Raw genomic sequence first — 17352 nt, 5'->3', positions numbered from 1 at the left:
TGGGCAATGGTGTTAAAGTGAGGGAATTCCTTGTTTTGGGACTGGTTTGGCACTTCTGGGATGCGGAGCTGCTGGAGTTAAGTCTGGATGGAGACGAGCTCTTAGGCAGAAGCTCTTCCCTGGGAGGGCGCTGGGACACTGGGATGCGTTGGATGGAGAAGGTTGGGATGCCCCATCCCTGTTCGAGGCTGGGTTGGATGCAGCTTGGAGCACCCTGCTCCAGTGGAAGGGGCTGGAGCTGGGGGAGCTTTAAGGTCCCAACCCATTCCATGATTCCATGCTGATAACTGGAAGCTAAAAGCTTCCCATTGTGCACAGAGGAAACAAACCCAGGTAGGAAGGAGCCACTGACGCAAGGCTTAGGCGAGAACTGAAGCGTGGTTAAAGTCGGGATTAACAAAGCCAAATCCAACATTCCAGCAAGGAAAACCGAGCCAGAGCATCCATGCATCCTCACAACCCCTGCGCCTTCACCTCAATCCTTCCCCTAGGGAAGAGCACAGCCCCGGGTGGGAAAAGAACCAGGAGCAGCAGCAGAGCTGGAATCCATCCCTTTAATACAGCACAACCCAACCGAAGCCCCATGACACCATTCCAAACTGCAGGAATTCCGAGTCGGGAGCCTGCACTTGGCCAAGCACCGTTTGGTCTAGGAAAGAAGGGGGAAAGAAGCAGCATTTTGGGCTATAACGATCACGTTCCTCACCTGGAATGTCACAGAGCTGATCCCCCCCATCACTGGCTCTATAGGATGGAATTCTGCACCGGGATCGTCAGCTCCTTGGCTGCTGCCTCATCCAGGATCCAGCAGAGCTGCCCCGAGTGAGGCCGGACCCGAGCAGCGGGAAGGGGGTTTTCCTCATCCCCTTCCAAGATGCGCTGGTGGGAAAGATGGGAGAGAGCCTCAGGAACAAGGGAAGCTCCAAGGGGCGCTTTAGGGGTCGGTCCCCACTGGGAAGCTCTGGTTTCCCAATGGATGGGAGGAGGTTGGATGCAAACCTTGACCACAGCAGCTTTGCCTTCGCCCGTGGCCACGAACACCACGGCTTTGGCTGCGTTGAGCACCGGCAGTGTGAATGTGATGCGCTCCGGTGGCGGCTTTGGGGAGTCGGTGATGGCAGCAACCACGGCCTCCTGCTCCTATGGGGAAGGGGGGAAAAAAGGGAGGGAAACCCCATGGCAAAGGGAGAACTGGGGCTCTGAGCATCAATGGAGGGGGGGAGAGCAGCCGAAGGGGACAGAGGGGCCTCAACCCTTCTGCATCTCCACTTGGCTCCCAAATCACCCAAATGGGGATAAACTGAGGGGTAACTTCAGGGATAACCTCAATGTCAGCAGCTTTTCCCCTCCTTTGTGTTACCACCCCCCCTCCTTCCACCCCAAAGGGTGCGAGTTACCGGTTACAGCACTGGGGGGGGGGTACTGTGTCTGCCCCCTCCTCGGCTCTGGCCTCACCTGCAGCAGGGGGTGGTCGGGGAAGAGGGAGCAAGTGTGTCCATCGGGCCCAATCCCCAGCAGCAGCAAATCAAACACGGGCACGGCCTCTCCCGGGAATGCCTATGGAGAGAATGGGAGATGATGGAGCCGGGAACGGGAGATGGGGATGGGAGATAATGGAGCTGGGAACGGGAGATGGAGCCGAGAAGGGGAGATGATGAAGCCAGGAACGGGAGATGATGGAGCCGGGATTGGGAAATGGGGCTGGGAACGGGAAATGGAGCCAAGAACGGGAGATTAAGGAAGCCGAGAAGGGGAGATGGAGCCGAGAATGGGAGACGGGGCCAGAACGGGAGATGGGGCCGGGAACGGGAGATGGGGCCAGGAACGCGCCCTCCCCCCCATCCCCGTCCCCATCCCCGGGCCTATGGGGCCGGTACCTGCCGGAGCTTCGCGGCGTAGTCGGCGGCGGCAGCGGCGGGGGCCAGGCCGGGGCTGGGAGCCAGCACCTGCGGGCCGGGGCCGGGGCCGGGCAGGCGCGGTAGGAGCCGGGCCTGCGGACACCGAGGGAGGGGGGGGAGTCAGCGGAGCGGGGGGCCGGCCCGGAGGCCCCTCCTTGGCCGCGGCCCTCACCTGGTAGGCACCGGCGGTGCTGTCCGGATGCTCCGGAGGCACCAAGCGCTCGTCGCAGAACGCAAGGAGCCAGCGGGCGGGCGCGGAGGGGCAGGACTCGAGGGCCGGGGGCAGGTGGAGGCTGAGGAGCTCCACGAGGCTCCCCCCGGACAGCCCCAACGTGAAGCAGCCCCCTCCGGCCGCTGCCGCCGCCGCCCGCTCGGCCACGAACCGCGCCAGGCCCGGGCCCGGCTCCCGGAGCACCGAGACGCGGCAGGCCGCACCGGGAGCCATAGCGGAAAACAGCTGCGCGCCGGAAGTGACGTCACCGAAGCGCGCCGCGCTGTTGCTTAGCGACCCGTGTCGCGCTGTTGCTTAGCAACCCGCGGCCTACGCGGCCCCGCCGCCTCCCCCGAGCCCCGGCCTCGCGTCCCGGCGGCGGCGGGAGGAAGGAGGCGGAAGCGGGCAGAGCGCAGGCGGTTTTACTCCGGTACCCGCTCGGCCTCGGACCGACGAGGGCTCCGCAAGGCCTCAGGTGAACGCCGGGGCACCCCCTCCATGGGCTCCGTCCCTAAAGTCAGGGGCCGCGGGTGGTTAAAAACGAGCTAAAAAGGGGTTAAAGTGAAGCCCCCCCCATCCCCGCGCTGGGCACAGGGGTAAGGGGCTGTGAGCACCCAGGGAGGGAGCAGGACGCCGGGTTAAGGTGCTTGAGGAGAGGCAGGCGGAGCTCGCAGGGTTCCTCTCCACTTCAGGTGGCGTTGCCCCCTCCAAAAGGGGCTCACAGGGCAGCTTTGCCCGCCTGGATCCGCTCGTAAAGGTGCTCATCCAGAGGCACGTATCTGCCCAGCTTTAGATCCAGGAAATACAAGCGATCCGAGGTCTGGTGCGGGTCGAATCCCTCCATCTGCAAGCGGGTTTTCTGGATCTTAAACGTACCTTGGGGAAGAGGGAGAGGAAACGGGGTCAGATCCATGGCAGGCGCAGCACCAGCGTGAGGAGAACGTGGGGTTTGCACTGAAACAGGGGGGTTAAGGTTGGATCTAAGGAAGCTCTGCCCTAGGAGGCACTGGAATGGGTTGCCCAAAGTAGTGAATGCTCCATGCCTGGCAGTGCTCAAGGCCAGGCTTGGAGCAAGCTGCTCCAGTGGAAAGCATCCCTGCCCATGGCATGGGGCTGGAACTGGAGGAGCTTTAAGGTGCTTTCCACCCATCCCATTCCAGGATTCCATCTTTCCTCTAAAGGCCTGGCACTTGCTCCCTTCTTGGCTTAAAGACTCAGCCCCCATCATTGCATCTCCTCCACGCTGGGATGCTGAAATGCTTCCAAGGTCCCTTTGGGATGAGCAGGTCCCTGGAGAACGGCTGGATCATTGGATACCTGTGGTGTCAACCTGGGGTAGGAGCCGGAGGAAGATGGGCCGGGCGTAGGGAGGCAGCACCTTCTGCAGCTCCTGGTACAGGACGTTGGGGCTGACCTTAGCCTGGGGATCTGCAATTGCTGCCATCCCAGCTTTGCCTTCCACACCTGGAAGAGAAGAGCAGGGATTGAGTGGGGAAACCTTTAACAGAGGTGGAAGGCAGAGGAAGCCTAGGGGAGGTCCAAAGTGTGCTCAGCCCCGTCCTTGCCCCTCCTCAACCCCCATTCTGGGATGGGAATGCAATCCTTGAGGATTCACATGCATGGGACTGCAAAGCTCCCATCTCTTCCTTTTGAAAGCACAAATCAAGACCGTGCCACTGGATTCCTACTGCTTGGGATAAACGTGTCCAACTGCACCCCTTGACTTCATCATTTCGGGGTGGGGGGAATCGTTCCCTTGGTCCCTTCCCTCCCTCAACCCCGAGAGCCCCCAGCCCAACACCTCACCCGGGACCTGCACTCCATACACGGCCACATCGGTCTGGTTGAGGATGCGGCTCAAGGTCCCTTCCACCTCGGTGGTGGAGACGTTCTCCCCGCGCCATCGGAAGGTGTCCCCGCTGCGGTCTCTGAAGTACATGTACCCCAGCTCGTCCATCACCAAAACGTCCCCTGGGAAGGGGAGAAGAGGCACCAAAAGCCAACCTCAGGACTCAAGGTCATAGCTCTTGGGGCTGCCCCACTGCCCCCTGCTCAGTGCTCTGCTGTTGGGTACCAGCACCACCCCATCTCCATGGTACAGCACGGGGGAAAGGACAGGGTTTGAAGACACAGCTACAGGTCGGGCAGGGAAGGGATTGGGAGCAGCCCTGCGGAGGGCTTGGGGTGTTGGGTGATGAGAAGCTGAACACGAGCCAGGCTCAGTGTGTGCTTGAGGCCAGGAAGCAACCGTATCCTGGGCTGCATCCCAAGGAGTGTGAGCAGCGGGGTGAAGGAGGGGATCCTGCCCCTCTGCTCTGCCCTATTGAGACCTCACCTGGAGCACTGGGTGCAGTTCTGGGGTCCTCAACAGAAAAAGGACATGGATCTGTTGGAATAAGCCCAGAGGAGGCCACGAGGATGCTCAGGGGCTGGAGCAGCTCCTGTATGGAGCCAGGCTGAGAAAGTTGGGGCTGTTCTGCATGGAGACCTCAGAGCAGCTTCCAGTGTCTGAAGGGGGCCTATAGGGATGCTGGGGATGGACTCTTCATTAGGGACTGTAGTGATGGGACAAGGGGTAATGGGTTCAAACTGAAACAGGGGAAGTTTAGATTGGATCTAAGGAGGGAATTCCTTCCTGTGAGGGTGCTGAGGCACTGGAATGGGTGCCCAGGGAGGTTGTGAATGCTCCATCCCTGGCGGTGTTCAAGGCCAGGTTGGATGAAGCCTTGGGTGACCTGGTTCAGTGCGAGGTGTCCCTGCCCATGGCAAGGGGGATGGAACTGGGTGATGTTAAGGCCCTTTCCAACCCAACTATTCTATGATATCCCAGACTGAGGTGCATGGGGAGCTGGGAACGCCAGCAGCATGTACCGGACAGGTAGGCCTGGTCTCCTTTGCGGAGCACGTTGGAAGCAATCTTCTTGCTGGTGGCACTCTGGTTGACGTAGCCGTCGAAGCGGCGCAGGGGGTCCTGCTGGTTGATCTGGCCCACGAGCAAGCCCGGCTCTCCTGCAGGGAACAGGAGCAACAGAGGTGGCACCAACCTGGCCCGAGGAGCTCCGCTTTGGCCACGCCAAGGGATGTTCGGGTGCTGAACGCATCCGGCTCTGGAGGAGAGAGCTGGGAGTGAACACCTGGGGGTGACACAAGGAAACCCTTGAGCCAGGCACTGTCAGCACGCTGGAGGGAAGGGATGGAGCCGGAGGGACCTGGAATGCTGGAGAGGGGGGAACCTCATGGAGTTCAACAAGGGCAAGGTCCTGCTTCCAGGTCAGGGCAATCCCAAGCACACAGGCTGAGGAGGATTGCCCCATCCCATCCCTGGCAGTGTTCAAGGCCAGGTTGGATGGGCCTTGGAGCAACCTGCTCTAGTGGAAGGTGTCCCTGCCCTTTAAGGTCCCTTCCCAACCCATTCCATGATCCTGTGATCATTTCAGCACAAAGCCCCAGGATTGATGGGGTTGGGTGCTGCTCACCTGGGCGACAGGGAATACAGAGCCCCTGGGAATCCCGGATCAGCTCCATCGTGTCCTCGTTGACCTTCACCAACCAAATGGGATAAAATCCGGGCAAAATCCGACTGTTGAAACCACAAGCCCCAACCTTTGGAAAGACAGGAAAGAACCCAGAAGGCTTAAAGAGAACAGCTTGGGGTTTGACAGGAGGATGGAGCCAGAAGGGGGCTGCGCTCTGCTCCCAAGGGATGGGACCAGAGGAGGGCCACGAGGATGCTCAGGGGCTGGAGCACCTCCCATATGAAGACTGGCTGAGAAAGTTGGGGCTGTTCAGCCTGGAGAAGAGAAGCTGCATGGAGACCTCAAAGCAGCCTTCCAGTGTCTGAAGGGGGGCTATAGGGATGCTGGGGATGGACTCTTCATTAGGGACTGTAGTGACAGGACAAGGGGTGATGGGTTCAAACTGAAACAGGGGAAGTTTAGATTGGATCTAAGGAGGGAATTCTTCCCTGTGAGGGTGCTGAGGCACTGGAATGGGTGCCCAGGGAGGTTGTGAATGCTCCATCCCTGGCAGTGTTCAAGGCCAGGCTGGACGAGGCCTTGGGTGCCATGGTTTAGAGCGAGGTGTCCCTGCCCATGGCAGGGGGGTTGGAACTGGATGATCTTAAGGTCCTTTCCAACCCTAATAGTACTATGATTCTATGACACGAGGGAACAGGCCTCAAGCTGCACCAGGGGAGGTTTAGGTGGAGATCAGGAACAATTCCTTCCCCAGAGGGTGCTCAGGCACTGGAACAGGGCTGAGCATCACCAACCACGTAGCCAAGGCCCTCAGTGGCATGGGTTAGGGATGGCCTTGGCAGTGTCGGATAACAGTTAGAGCAATGAGCTTGCTGCTTCCCTCCCTCCTCACCTTCCCGTCCAGGTTGGCAATGCTGCAGTTGCACTCGGTGGCCCCATAGAACTCTCCAATCTGCTTGATGCGGAAGCGCTTGGTGAAGTCCTCCCAGATGCTGGGCCTGAGGCCGTTGCCCATGGCCAGGCGCACGCGGTGCTGAGCCTCCGCCTCCCGCACGGGCTGGTTCAGGAGGTACCTGCAGATCTCCCCGATGTACTGAATGATCTGAAGGAGCAAGGACAAGAAGAGGGCTCAGGCTTCAGGGGAGCCAAGGGCAAGGTGCACCTGGGGGGGACCTGGACATATGGGAGAGGTTGAGAGTTCCAGGAGGGGGGATTTCTTGCCAAGGTCAAACGGGTCCTGCCCTCTGGAATGCATCCAGGAGGGATCCCTTCAGCACCCATCAAGGTGTTTGGCCCCAGGAGAGGCCTCATGCTGCAGGAGACACATGGGAAGAGCTCTGGGAAGATGAGGGGAATGAGCTGGCGGTATGAACTCAGAGCTTGACGCAGCAAAATGCAGGGTGGAGATCCAGTTACAGGCTCTAAATAGTGCTGCGGGTGGGGAGGGCAGGCAAACCAGCAGGGAGGAGAAAGAGCTGCTTAAATTAGAAGGTAATAGCCACAAATAGATGTTTACTGGGGAGGAAGTGCCAAGAGATTCCTCTGCAGATCTTCCCAACATGGGTGAGCCCTGGCAGTGCTTTCCTGCAGCAGGGAGGGATGCAAACGTGGGGTTTAGAAGCTGGTCTTGAACACTTGACAGAGAGGAAGCAGGGGGAGATGTTGGAGGTTGTGTGCCTGGACTTTATTAAAGCCCTTGATGCTGTTTCCCATAGGATTCCCCCTGGAGAAACTGGCTGCTCATGGCCTGGATGGGCAGAAGAATGGCTGGATGGCCAAAGCATGGTGGGGAATGGAGTTAAAGCTCGTTGGTGGCTGGTCACAAGCCTTGTGAGGAGCAGCAAAGGGAACTGGGGGTGTGGAGGCTCAGGGGAGGCCTTCGTGCTCTCTGCAACTGCCTGGAAGGTGGGGATCGGTCTCTGCTCCCAAGGAACAAGGGATAGGAGAAGAGGAAATGCCCACGTTGTGCCCAGGGAGCTTTAGGTGGGATATTAGCAACAATTCCTTCCCCCAGAGGCTTGTCAAGCGCTGGAACAGCCTGCCCAGGGCGGTGGTGCAGTCACCACCCCTGGAGGGTTTCATAGGCGCGTGGATGCGGCGCTGAGGGCCCCGGTGGAGCGGTGCGGTTGACAGTTTGAGGTTCACCATGGGACTCATTGATTTTAAAAGGTCTTTTCCAACCAAAACGATCCCAGGATGGATGAAAAACCTTTCCCAAGTCCCCCAGGCCTCAAGCACCAGCGGCAATGTGAAGATACCGCGGTGCAGGCACCAACAAAGGGCAGGGAAGCATCTGGAGAGGAAGGGTTAAGCAGTGACCCCATCGGAGGGGCCCTCACCGTGCATCTGTACTTGACGCAGTCATCCCAGAAGCGGCTGGCAGAGAACTTCTTCCTGATCACCACGGTGAGGCCGTGGATGAGGCACTGCCCGATGCCCATGATGTTCCCTGGAGCACAGGGAGCGCGTTGTTAGCACCCCCTTTGCTCCCAAGGGAGCTTCACCTCTGCTGAGGAGGAGGAGGAGGAGGCTGCTGCTTACCTGCAGAATGGTAGAGGGGGAGGCAGTTGTAGAGGACATCGTCCGGGTGCATCTTGTAGGCGTAGTAACCGAAGGCAGCGATGCGGTAATACCTGCAAGAGCACAGCACAGGCTAAGGGATGTGGAGCTGCTGGAGCAGGGCCATGGAGGTGCTGCAAGGGCTGGAGCAGCTCTGCTTGAAGCCAGGCTGAGAGAGCTGGGCTGGGGCAGCCTGGAGAGGAGAAGGCTCCTGAAGGGGAGACTTTAAAGCAGCTCCAGTGCCTAAAGGGGCTGCAGGGAACCTGGAGAGGGGCTTGGGATGAGGGATGCAGGGACAGGACAAAAGGAATGGCTTGAACCTGCCCAAGGGGAGATGGAGATGAGCTCTTCCCTGTGAGGGCAGTGGGACACTGGGATGGGTTGAATGGAAAAGGTTTGGATGAACCACCCCTGTTCAAGGCCAGGTTGGACACAGGGGCTTGGAGCAAGCTGCTCCAGTGGAAGGGGTCCCTGTCCATGGCAGGGGGTTGGAACTGGAGCTTTAAGGTCCCTTCAGCCCAACCCAGTCTGGGATCTGATGGTCCTAAGTGATGGAGACAGGGGTTCATGATGTGAAATGATCCTGTGGTCCTCACCTGCTGTGCACCACAATGGCAGCTTTGGGCATTCCTGTTGTTCCTGAAGTGTAGATATAGAAGAGGCGATCTAGAAGAACAGAAACAGGGATCAGACAGAGTGTTCTCAGCTGCCTGTAGACATCCCCACAGCCTCCAGTTGGTTTGGGCTTTGTTCACAGCAGCTGAGGAACAGCTTTGAGATGGTGACAGACACAGAGCTGCAGCCTGAGGGACAGCCTGCACGTTGTCCATAGCAGCAGCTCCAGGAACGTGGACAAGGAGACTGCAGAGCTCCAAGGACACAGCCTCTATCCCTCCACACAAGTTGTCCTGGGACTAGATCAGCTCCTCCAGGTCCAACTCTCCATCCAAACCAATCCAGAAGGTAAATCTGAACCTGGGGCTGGTGGTAGAGCAGGTATCCAGTGACTGAAATGTATAACCTAAGGGAAAAGCCTCTTTAGCAGCATCATTCCTCCTGCTGGACCAAAGTGAGGCTCATGCCTCAGTGCTTGTAGTCATCCTAAAGTCTGAAATGCAGCCTGGAGGCCTCGTAGCATCTTCTCTCTCCTGAACCCCAACCCCACCAATGCTCCTCCTTGCCACAAGCCAGGAAGGATGGCCATTGCCCACGAGCTGGGAGAGATGTTCATACCCCTGTTGTGGGGGAAGGCAATGGGGGCTCTTAAACACTGCCTGCTTCACCCCACAAGCATCCCTGCTCCCTTGCCACAGAAGGGTTTCCTTTAGGAAGGCACCAATCTCCCTCCTTCAGGTACTGTAAAGCTTGGGAGTGGAAGAGAATGAGAAACTTAACCCAGAGCCCCCTGGAACCAGGATTTGGGGTTTGTTTCCTCTTTTTTCCCCCCCTTCCTTTCTTCTGAGAGTCCAAACTGGGTGGATTTACCCCCTGCACCTTGCTGCCTCCTTGCTTTGCTATCACCTGGACCAGCTCTCACCCCCATCCCACTGACAATGAAAGGTCCTTCATTACCATCTAAGCCTTTGCCTGGAATCTGAGCTGGGGCTGACTTGGACGCAGTGCTCAGGAGAGGATCGAGGTGTCTGGTCTCCACAGGAACAAGAGCTGGGTTATAGTCACCAGAGCAGAACTTGGCCATGTTCTTCCCCAGCATCCCGCTCACTTCAGATATTGCTGCAAGACAAAGGAAGGCACTTTTACAACACACAGAATGCTCCAGGCAGTGGCAAAATAACGGGTACAGCATCTGCTTCTGCCACAGATCCACACATAAAGGGGGGTACAGGAAACCTGGAGAGGGGCTTTGGACATGGGACGGAGGAGCAGGACAAGGGGAGATGGAGATGAGCTCTTCCTTGTGAGGGTGGTTGAATGGAGGCTTGGGACAAGGGCCTGTAGGGACAGGCCAAGGGGAATGGCTTGAACCTGCCAGAGGGGAGATGGAGATGAGCTCTTCCCTGTGAGGGCAGTGGGACACTGAGATGGGTTGAATGGAGGTGGTTTGGATGAACCATCCCTGTTCAAGGCCAGGCTGGACACAGGGGCTTGGAGCAAGCTGCTCCAGTGGAAGGGGTCCCTGCCCATGGCAGGGGGTTGGAGCTGGATGGGGCTTTAAGGTCCCTTCCAACACAAACCACCCCCTCCCATGATCCTACGAACACTTCTCCCTTTTGCAATCAGGATGTGCACCAACATCCCAAGCTTTCCATGCCTCCAGCTGCCTTTGGGGCTTTTGCTTCCTTGAGCTCTGCCTTATTCAGCCCAACTGAAGAGCTCAGGAGCGAGCAGGCCGTTGGTTGAGTGACCCACCTGAGGAGAGCTCCCCTCCGAAGACGATCGCTTTGGCCCCCGAGCTCCTCACGCAGTAAACCAGGGAATCCAGGCGCAGGTTGAAGTTGATGAGAGCCGCCTCGATGCCCACCTTCGCCATCCCCAGCCAGAGGCCAACGAACTCGGGGCGGCTCTCCATGAAGATGGCAATGACGTCCCCCCCGTGGAAGCCTTGCTGGGCGCAGCAGTTGGCCACGGCGTTGGAGTACTCCTCCAGCCTCCTGAAGGTCCACTGCTCCCCGGTGCCTTCGTAAATCAGGGCCACTTTGTCGGGGTGCCTGAGGACGACGTCCTGGAACATCTTGGGGACGGTGCTTTGGGCTTGCTGGTGCTGGCGCAGTTTGTACTTGACCCGTAGCAGCACTGAGAGGCCGCTGCAGCAAAGACAGAGCATAAGGAGGGCAGTTTGCAGCAGTTGGGAAGGGCAGGATGCCCCTAACCCTAACCCTAACCCTAACCCCCTCACCCATGGACAGCCAAAGCGTTACCCTGACAACAGAACTTCCAATCACTGCTGCTCTAAGGAAGACGTTCGTGTGATGGTGAATAAAGAGGGTACCACAACTGTTGTGGAGCTATAAACCACAGGGAATCCATCTTCACCTTGATGCCAGCTCAAACAAGCCCATTAAAGAGGGTAAATGACCTCTTTTAACCATATATTCTGCCATCCTAAAGGAAATAGCCTTGGCAACCTATGGGAAGCAAACGTGCTTCATGCCAGGTTAATCTGCACTGGCTCCATAAGCATAGAGATGCCAAAGCCATCCTGCCCCTTCGATAACAAGGGAGCTCAGCTCCCAGAAAGCAAAGGTTTCTCCTTTCCCCTGCAAGCAGGAGCATCCTCCTGGGGCTCCATCCCTGCTGCAGGCCTGGGATGAAGGGAAGCCAGGCTGTCGGAATGCCACCGTCATAGTTCCTATCTATTACCTATTAATCTAGAGCATAACCTATTATTACGACTCCTGTTATTGAGCAAGCTGTTTGAAAGTCAGGGCTCCCTTAGCAAGAATGGTCACATCCCTGCTCAAACGGTGCCAAGGAGGTGGAGGTTTTCCTTCCATAATGGAGGGAATTTGGGAGTTTATGGTCTAGAATTTACAGCCATTTGAAGCCTTCAAAGCAGCGGCCACGACTCAAACCTCGACACAGCCCCAGCTGGATGCTAAGCTGCTGCCTGAACCTCCCTGCCCTTTATGGGGTGCAGGGGCTATAACCCAGCAATGAGAATGGCTCCATTCACGAGGGCAGCAGGAGGTTGAAGGGGGGGTTCCGTGGCTCCTATTTCCTTCCCAGAAGCAGGCAGCATCTTCCCAGCGTGCCATTAGGAAGGTGTTGTGCAGGAAAGGGCCTTGGCAAGCTCCCCACAGGTCATTCAATACCAGCCCTTTGAAAGGGCCGCAGCTCCCGGTGCCCAATGTCAGTGCAGGGGTGCTGGATGGAGCCCCGTTGCAGGGGGAAGGGCACTCCAGCCCCAAGCTGTTGGCAAGGGTTAGGGTTAGGCTGCCCGGTGCCAAGCAGGGAACAGAGGAGCCTTTCTCAGCGCTCTCAAAGGGCTTTCTTCCGGCCGCTCCATTCCCTGACCTTAGTCCCAGCTGGCGGGGCAGTGCGGAGGAAGCAGCCCTTCAAACGCACCGGCAGGCAACGGGGAAGCTGCCAACGGCAGGAATCCCTTGGAATCCCTTGGAATCCTTTGGAATCCTTTGGAATCCCTTGGAATCCTTTGGAATCCCTTGGAAACATTTGGAATCCCTTGGAAACATTTGGAATCCCTTGGAATCCCTTTAGAATCTCTTGGAAACCTTTGGAATCCCTTGGAAACATTTGGAATCCTTTGGAAATCTTTGGAATCCCTTGAAAACTTTGGGAATCCCTTGGAAACTTTTGGAAGCCCTTGGAATCCTTTGGAATCCCTTTAAAATCTCTTGGAAACCTTTAGAATTCCTTTAGAATCCCTTGGAAACCTTCGGAATCCCTTGGAATCCTTTGGAATCCCTTTAGAATCCCTTGTAAACCTTTGGAAACCTTTGGAATCCTGGAATCCCTTGCAATCCCAAGGGCACATCCCCGCCGAGGCCTAAAACCCGCACAACCCAACGGGATGAGCCCCCCCCCGGAGACAGAGAGGCGGCCCCAAGCCCCCCGGTTGCAGAGGGATCGAAGCGGCCCCTCCATCCCCCGCTCCCTCCATGGCCGAGCCTTCACCCTGCACCCTGGGAGGGGCCCGCGGGGTGCGGAGGGCCTGCAAGGGGCCGCACTTACAAGAGGTCCCGCGGAGCCGTTCTGTAGAGCAGCCGCAGCAGCCGCCAGCCCCCGCCGCACAGGCACACGGCGAGCGTGGCCGCCAGGCTCCATGGCCACGGGGCGCCCAGGAACCGCAGCAGCCCCAGGGAGCCCAGCGAGGCCGCGCACAGCCCGGCCGGGTGCATCCCGCCCAGGGCAGCGCTCCCGGACCGGGGTCGTCCCCGGCTCCGCCGCCCGCTCCCGCCTCAGCCGCGACCGCCTGAGGTGAAGCCCCGCCTCCTCCCGGCCGAGGGGCGGGGTAGAGAGGAAACGCAACATCCTATTGGTCGAGGGAGGGGTTGCCGGATGGGATTGGTCGAGAAGGAGTGACGTTGGGAACGCCCCTTGGGCGTCACCAAGTCCCGCTCCACCCCCGGAGGGGGGGACCGGGACAACCGAAGGGGATGGGGAGGGGGATCCGTACCGGAACCTCCTCGGAACCCCATCACCGGGTCCATCACGGTCCCCCCCACCCCGATCCCCCTGCAGCGGGACCCCATAACCGGGTCCACCACGGTGTCACCCCGGCTCCAAGCCCCGACTCCTCCTCCCGCTCCCGCCTCAGCCGCGTCCGCCTGAGATGAAGCCCCGCCTCCTCCCGGCCGAGGGGCGGGGTAGAGAGGAAACGCAACATCCTATTGGTAGAGGGAGTGGTTGCCGGATAGGATTGGTCGAGAGGGAGTGACGTTCGGAACGCCTCTTGGGCATCACCAAGTCCCGCTCCACCCCCGGGGCCGGTGCCCGAGGGGCGCTGTAGGGGGGGGAACCGAAGGGGATGGGGAGGGGGGTCCGTACCGGAACCGTCCCGGAACCCCATAACCGGGTCCATCATTTCCCCCGACCCCGATCCCCCTGCACCGGGTCCCCACAACCGGATCCCTCACGGTCGTCGCCCCCCGATCCCACTGCACCGGGACCCCATAACCGGGTCCCTCACTTCCCCCCCCCCCGGGACCCCATAACCAGGTCCCTCACGGTCCCGTGACCCCCCGATCCCACTGCACCGGGACCCCATAACCGGGCCCCTCACAGTTCCCCCGACCCCGATCCCCCTGCACCGGGACCCCATAACCGGGTCCCTCACTTCCCCACCCCGGGACCCCATAACCAGGTCACTCACGGTCCCGTGCCCCCCCGATGCCACTGCACAGGGACCCCATAACCGGGTCCATCATTTCCCCCGACCCCGATCCCCCTGCACCTGTACCCCATAACCGGGCCCATCACTTCCCCCCCCATCCCACTGCAGCAGGACCCCATAACCGGGTCCATCACTCCCCCCCCATCCCCCTGCACCTGGACCCCATAACCGGGTCCATCACTTCCCCCCCCATCCCCCTGCACCTGTACCCCATAACCGGGTCCATCACTTCCCCCCCCCATCCCCCTGCACTGGGACCCCATAACCGGGTCCATCACTTCCCCCCCCATCCCCCTGCATCTGTACCCCATAACCGGGCCCATCACTTCCCCCCCCATCCCCCTGCACCTGTACCCCATAACCGGGTCCATCACTTCCCCCCCCATCCCCCTGCATCTGTACCCCATAACCGGCTCCCTCACAGCCCCGACGAACCCCCCCCAACCCGACCCCGCCGCTGACCTCCCCTTTTAAGCCGCTTTAGCGCCTGATCCTCATCCATTAATAACCGGGACCGGCAGCGAGCTCCGCATCCCCCCCCCTTCATCCCCGAGCGCTCCCCATGGCCTCCCTCTTCACCGGCAGGGTCCTGCTGGCCAACCGGGAACGGGACGAGCTGGACACGGAGCGGGAGCTGCACGGGGCGCTGGACAACAGGGTCCTGCTGCTTTACTTCGGCTCGGCGCGGTGCCCGCGCTGCCGCCGCTTCGCTCCGCTCCTCAAGGACTTCTTCCTGCGCCTCACCGATGACTTCCACGTGGAGCGAGCCTCGCAGCTCGGCCTCGTCTACGTGTCCCGGGACGAGACGGAGGAGCAGCGCAGCGCCTTCCTGCGGGCCATGCCCCGCCGCTGGCTCGCCCTCCCCTTCGGGGATGCTTTCGGCAGGTAACGGCCGAGCCCGGGGCCGTCCCGGTCTTTTCCCGTCTGTTCTATGCAGGGGAAGAAGCGCAGAGCTCTTTGGCTGCGTTTATTCCTAATGGAAAACCGTTTCCCTTCTCCTTCCCCCCCGGCTTTTGCTGTTATTCCCGTTCTGTGGCGCTCCAGTGGGGAGGGTGGATGGGATGGAAGCGTGTTTCCTGTAACCCTGTGAGTGGCAAGGAAGCTGCAGTGGACAGGGGGAGTTATCCCTGGCTCCTTCTGAAGCAAACAGGAGGATGTGAACGTTTTGGGGTTGTTTAAGTGCTGCTCCTTTAAATCAGCCATTCCATAGCGCCAGGGGCTGATGTCAAGATCTCCTTCCCCTTATCCCAGCCCCACAGAGCTCCCCATTAAGCTCCAGTTACCAGGGGTGGGCAAGTGAGTGGGTGACGGTCAGCAAAGAGGCTCCACACGGCCAGGATGCCCATGGGAATCCTATAGGATGGTGAGGATGGGGAGCAGCGAGGATGAGGAGCAGGGAGAATGAGGAGCAGCGAGGATGAGGAGCAGGGAGGATGAGGAGCAGGGAGGATGAGGAGCAGGGAGGATGAGGAGCAGCGAGGATGAGGAGCAGGGAGGATGAGGAGCAGCGAGGATGAGGAGCAGGGAGGATGAGGAGCAGGGAGGATGAGGAGCAGCGAGGATGAGGAGCAGCGAGGATGAGGATCATCAAGGATGAAGAGCATCAATCCGGTCCCCTTCCCCATTTGAGGCTCCTTCCCCTTTGCCTTGCAGGGAGCTGGAGCTGCGCTTCGCCGTATCCGAGGTGCCAGCGGTGGTGGTGCTGAAGCCCAGCGGGGAGGTGATCGTCGGGAATGCCGTGGAGGAGATCCGGAGCCTGGGGCCCGCTTGCTTCCGGAACTGGCAGGAGGCGGCCGAGCTGGTGGACAGGGATTTCCTCCTGGCAGAGGACTGGGAGAAGCGGAGCAGGAGGAGCATCACGGACCCCCTCCGCCGCCTCAAGTACAGGCTGGACAAGGGCAAGGAGGCGAAGGACAGGGAAAGGGAAGAGGACTTGGAATAGGGGCTCAAAGACGGGGCTGATGCCCCCACCCAGCATCCCCAGGGCAGCGACATCTGCATCCTCCTAGGGTTTGGGGCAGTGAAAACCTCACCCCGAGATCTTTGCCATTTATGTACCAAAAACGTAACTGCGAAAGACCAGACTTTGGGGAATAACTCACTGAACCCCTCAAAATGGGAATTCATTGAGGCAGGGAGTGGGGTGGGTTGGAAGGGACCTTAAAGCTCATCCAGTTCCGACCCCTGCACCTTCCATAGAGCGGCTTGCTCCAAGCTGGCCTTGAACACTGCCAGGGATGGGGCAGCCAAACCTTCTCCATTCACCCCATCCCAGTGTCCCCATGGAAGAGCTTCTCCCTAAGAGCTCATCTCCATCTCCCCTCTGGCAGGTTCAAGCCATTCCCATTGTCCTGTCCCTGCATCCCTGATCCCAAGCCCCTCTCCAGGTTTCCTGCATCCCCTTTAGGCACTGGAGCTGCTCTAAGGTCCTCCCTTAAGAAGCCTCCTCCTCTCCAGTCTGGACCAGCCCAGCTCTCTTCACCCAGCGAGTCCTACAGGGAAGCAATCCCCTCATCCAAACGCTTGGCAGGGCCTTGGCTTCAGGCAGAACGAGCCAAGCGCATCCTTGGGGATGCTCCATGCAGGGATGCAGGGCAAAAAGGCACAAAGGAACCCAAAAAGTGCTCTCAGGTGGCAGAGCTGCTGCAGGAAGGAGGCTGAGGGCTGATGGGCACGAGTGGAACCGAACCTGAAGGGGGTTGTGAGGATGCTGGGGAGGGACCGGCATCAGGGATAGGACCAAGGGGTGATGGGTTCAGGGTGAAACAGGGGAGTTCAGGGTGGAGATAAGGAAGCTCTGCCCTGGGAGGGTGCTGGGACACTGGAATGGGTTCAATGGAGAACTGGTGGATGCCCCATCCCAGCAGTATTCAAGGTGCCATGGGCTAGGGTGAGGCATCCCTGGATCATCTTCAGCTCCTTCCCAACCCCAACCATTCCATGACTGTAGCATTTACCAAGGACTTTCACCCATTTGGGTTTCACCATATTAAATATTTAACCATATTTAATCATATTTTCCTATTTTGAACCCAAAATTTGCCCTTTCCTTGCTTCTTGTGTGGCAGAGCAACAGGAGCGCTTGGGAACAGGGAACCTGCCAGCATCAGGAAAGTTCCCCTGAGGAGCATGGACCGGAGATGCGGGATGGACCCCATGGACCCCATAGGGATGAGTGGGGTCCAGCCTGCCCCTTGGCTCCTGGGTGAGGTCAGCAGGAGGGGTGGGAAGCGATGGGTTTAGGTGGGTCTCAGCTCTCCCAGCACAGGCAGTTCATTGGGCAAGCCTCTCCTCCTGCATCCATAGATGGATCCTGCACTGCATCCCTAGATGAAGGCTCAGAGCACGGCCCCATCTGAGCGCCCAGCTCTCCTCTGAAAGCAATGCAAACCC

General features: G+C 59.2%; 3 protein-coding genes across 4 annotated transcripts; 1 reads left to right on the top strand and 2 right to left on the bottom strand.

The window, feature by feature from the left end:
• Nucleotides 1-540: 540 nt before the first annotated feature.
• Nucleotides 541-2383, bottom strand: PGLS (6-phosphogluconolactonase). Its single transcript, XM_061356544.1, has 5 exons — nucleotides 2071-2383; nucleotides 1878-1991; nucleotides 1456-1557; nucleotides 1000-1140; nucleotides 541-879 (listed from the first exon to the last, which is right to left on the bottom strand). The coding sequence occupies exons 1-5, from the start codon at nucleotides 2341-2343 to the stop codon at nucleotides 745-747; spliced, it is 765 nt and encodes a 254-aa protein (XP_061212528.1). The 5' UTR covers nucleotides 2344-2383; the 3' UTR covers nucleotides 541-744.
• Nucleotides 2384-2827: 444 nt separating this feature from the next.
• Nucleotides 2828-12988, bottom strand: SLC27A1 (solute carrier family 27 member 1). Of its 2 annotated transcripts, none has more exons than XM_061356525.1 (12): nucleotides 12798-12988; nucleotides 10515-10909; nucleotides 9717-9878; nucleotides 8741-8810; nucleotides 8127-8218; nucleotides 7925-8034; nucleotides 6478-6687; nucleotides 5586-5712; nucleotides 4981-5118; nucleotides 3916-4080; nucleotides 3427-3573; nucleotides 2828-2985 (listed from the first exon to the last, which is right to left on the bottom strand). In XM_061356525.1, exons 1-12 carry the CDS (start codon nucleotides 12962-12964, stop codon nucleotides 2828-2830), a joined length of 1941 nt encoding a protein of 646 aa, XP_061212509.1. In that variant the 5' UTR covers nucleotides 12965-12988. The 2 variants fall into 2 exon arrangements, 1 of the variants encoding a protein (XP_061212509.1); XR_009725932.1 differs by having other exon boundaries at nucleotides 2862-2985; nucleotides 6478-6658.
• A 1533-nt stretch (nucleotides 12989-14521) lies between these two features.
• Nucleotides 14522-15901, top strand: NXNL1 (nucleoredoxin like 1). Its single transcript, XM_061356500.1, has 2 exons — nucleotides 14522-14844; nucleotides 15613-15901. Exons 1-2 carry the CDS (start codon nucleotides 14522-14524, stop codon nucleotides 15899-15901), a joined length of 612 nt encoding a protein of 203 aa, XP_061212484.1.
• The last annotated feature ends 1451 nt before the right edge of the window (nucleotides 15902-17352 follow it).

This window comes from Neopsephotus bourkii, unplaced genomic scaffold, assembly GCF_033783945.1.
Source record: "Neopsephotus bourkii isolate Nb327-2 ecotype Australia unplaced genomic scaffold, CSIRO-AGI_Nbou_v1 NB_857, whole genome shotgun sequence".
NCBI classification, from domain to species: domain Eukaryota; kingdom Metazoa; phylum Chordata; class Aves; order Psittaciformes; family Psittacidae; genus Neopsephotus; species Neopsephotus bourkii.
This window is presented reverse-complemented; position numbering and strand designations above follow the sequence as displayed.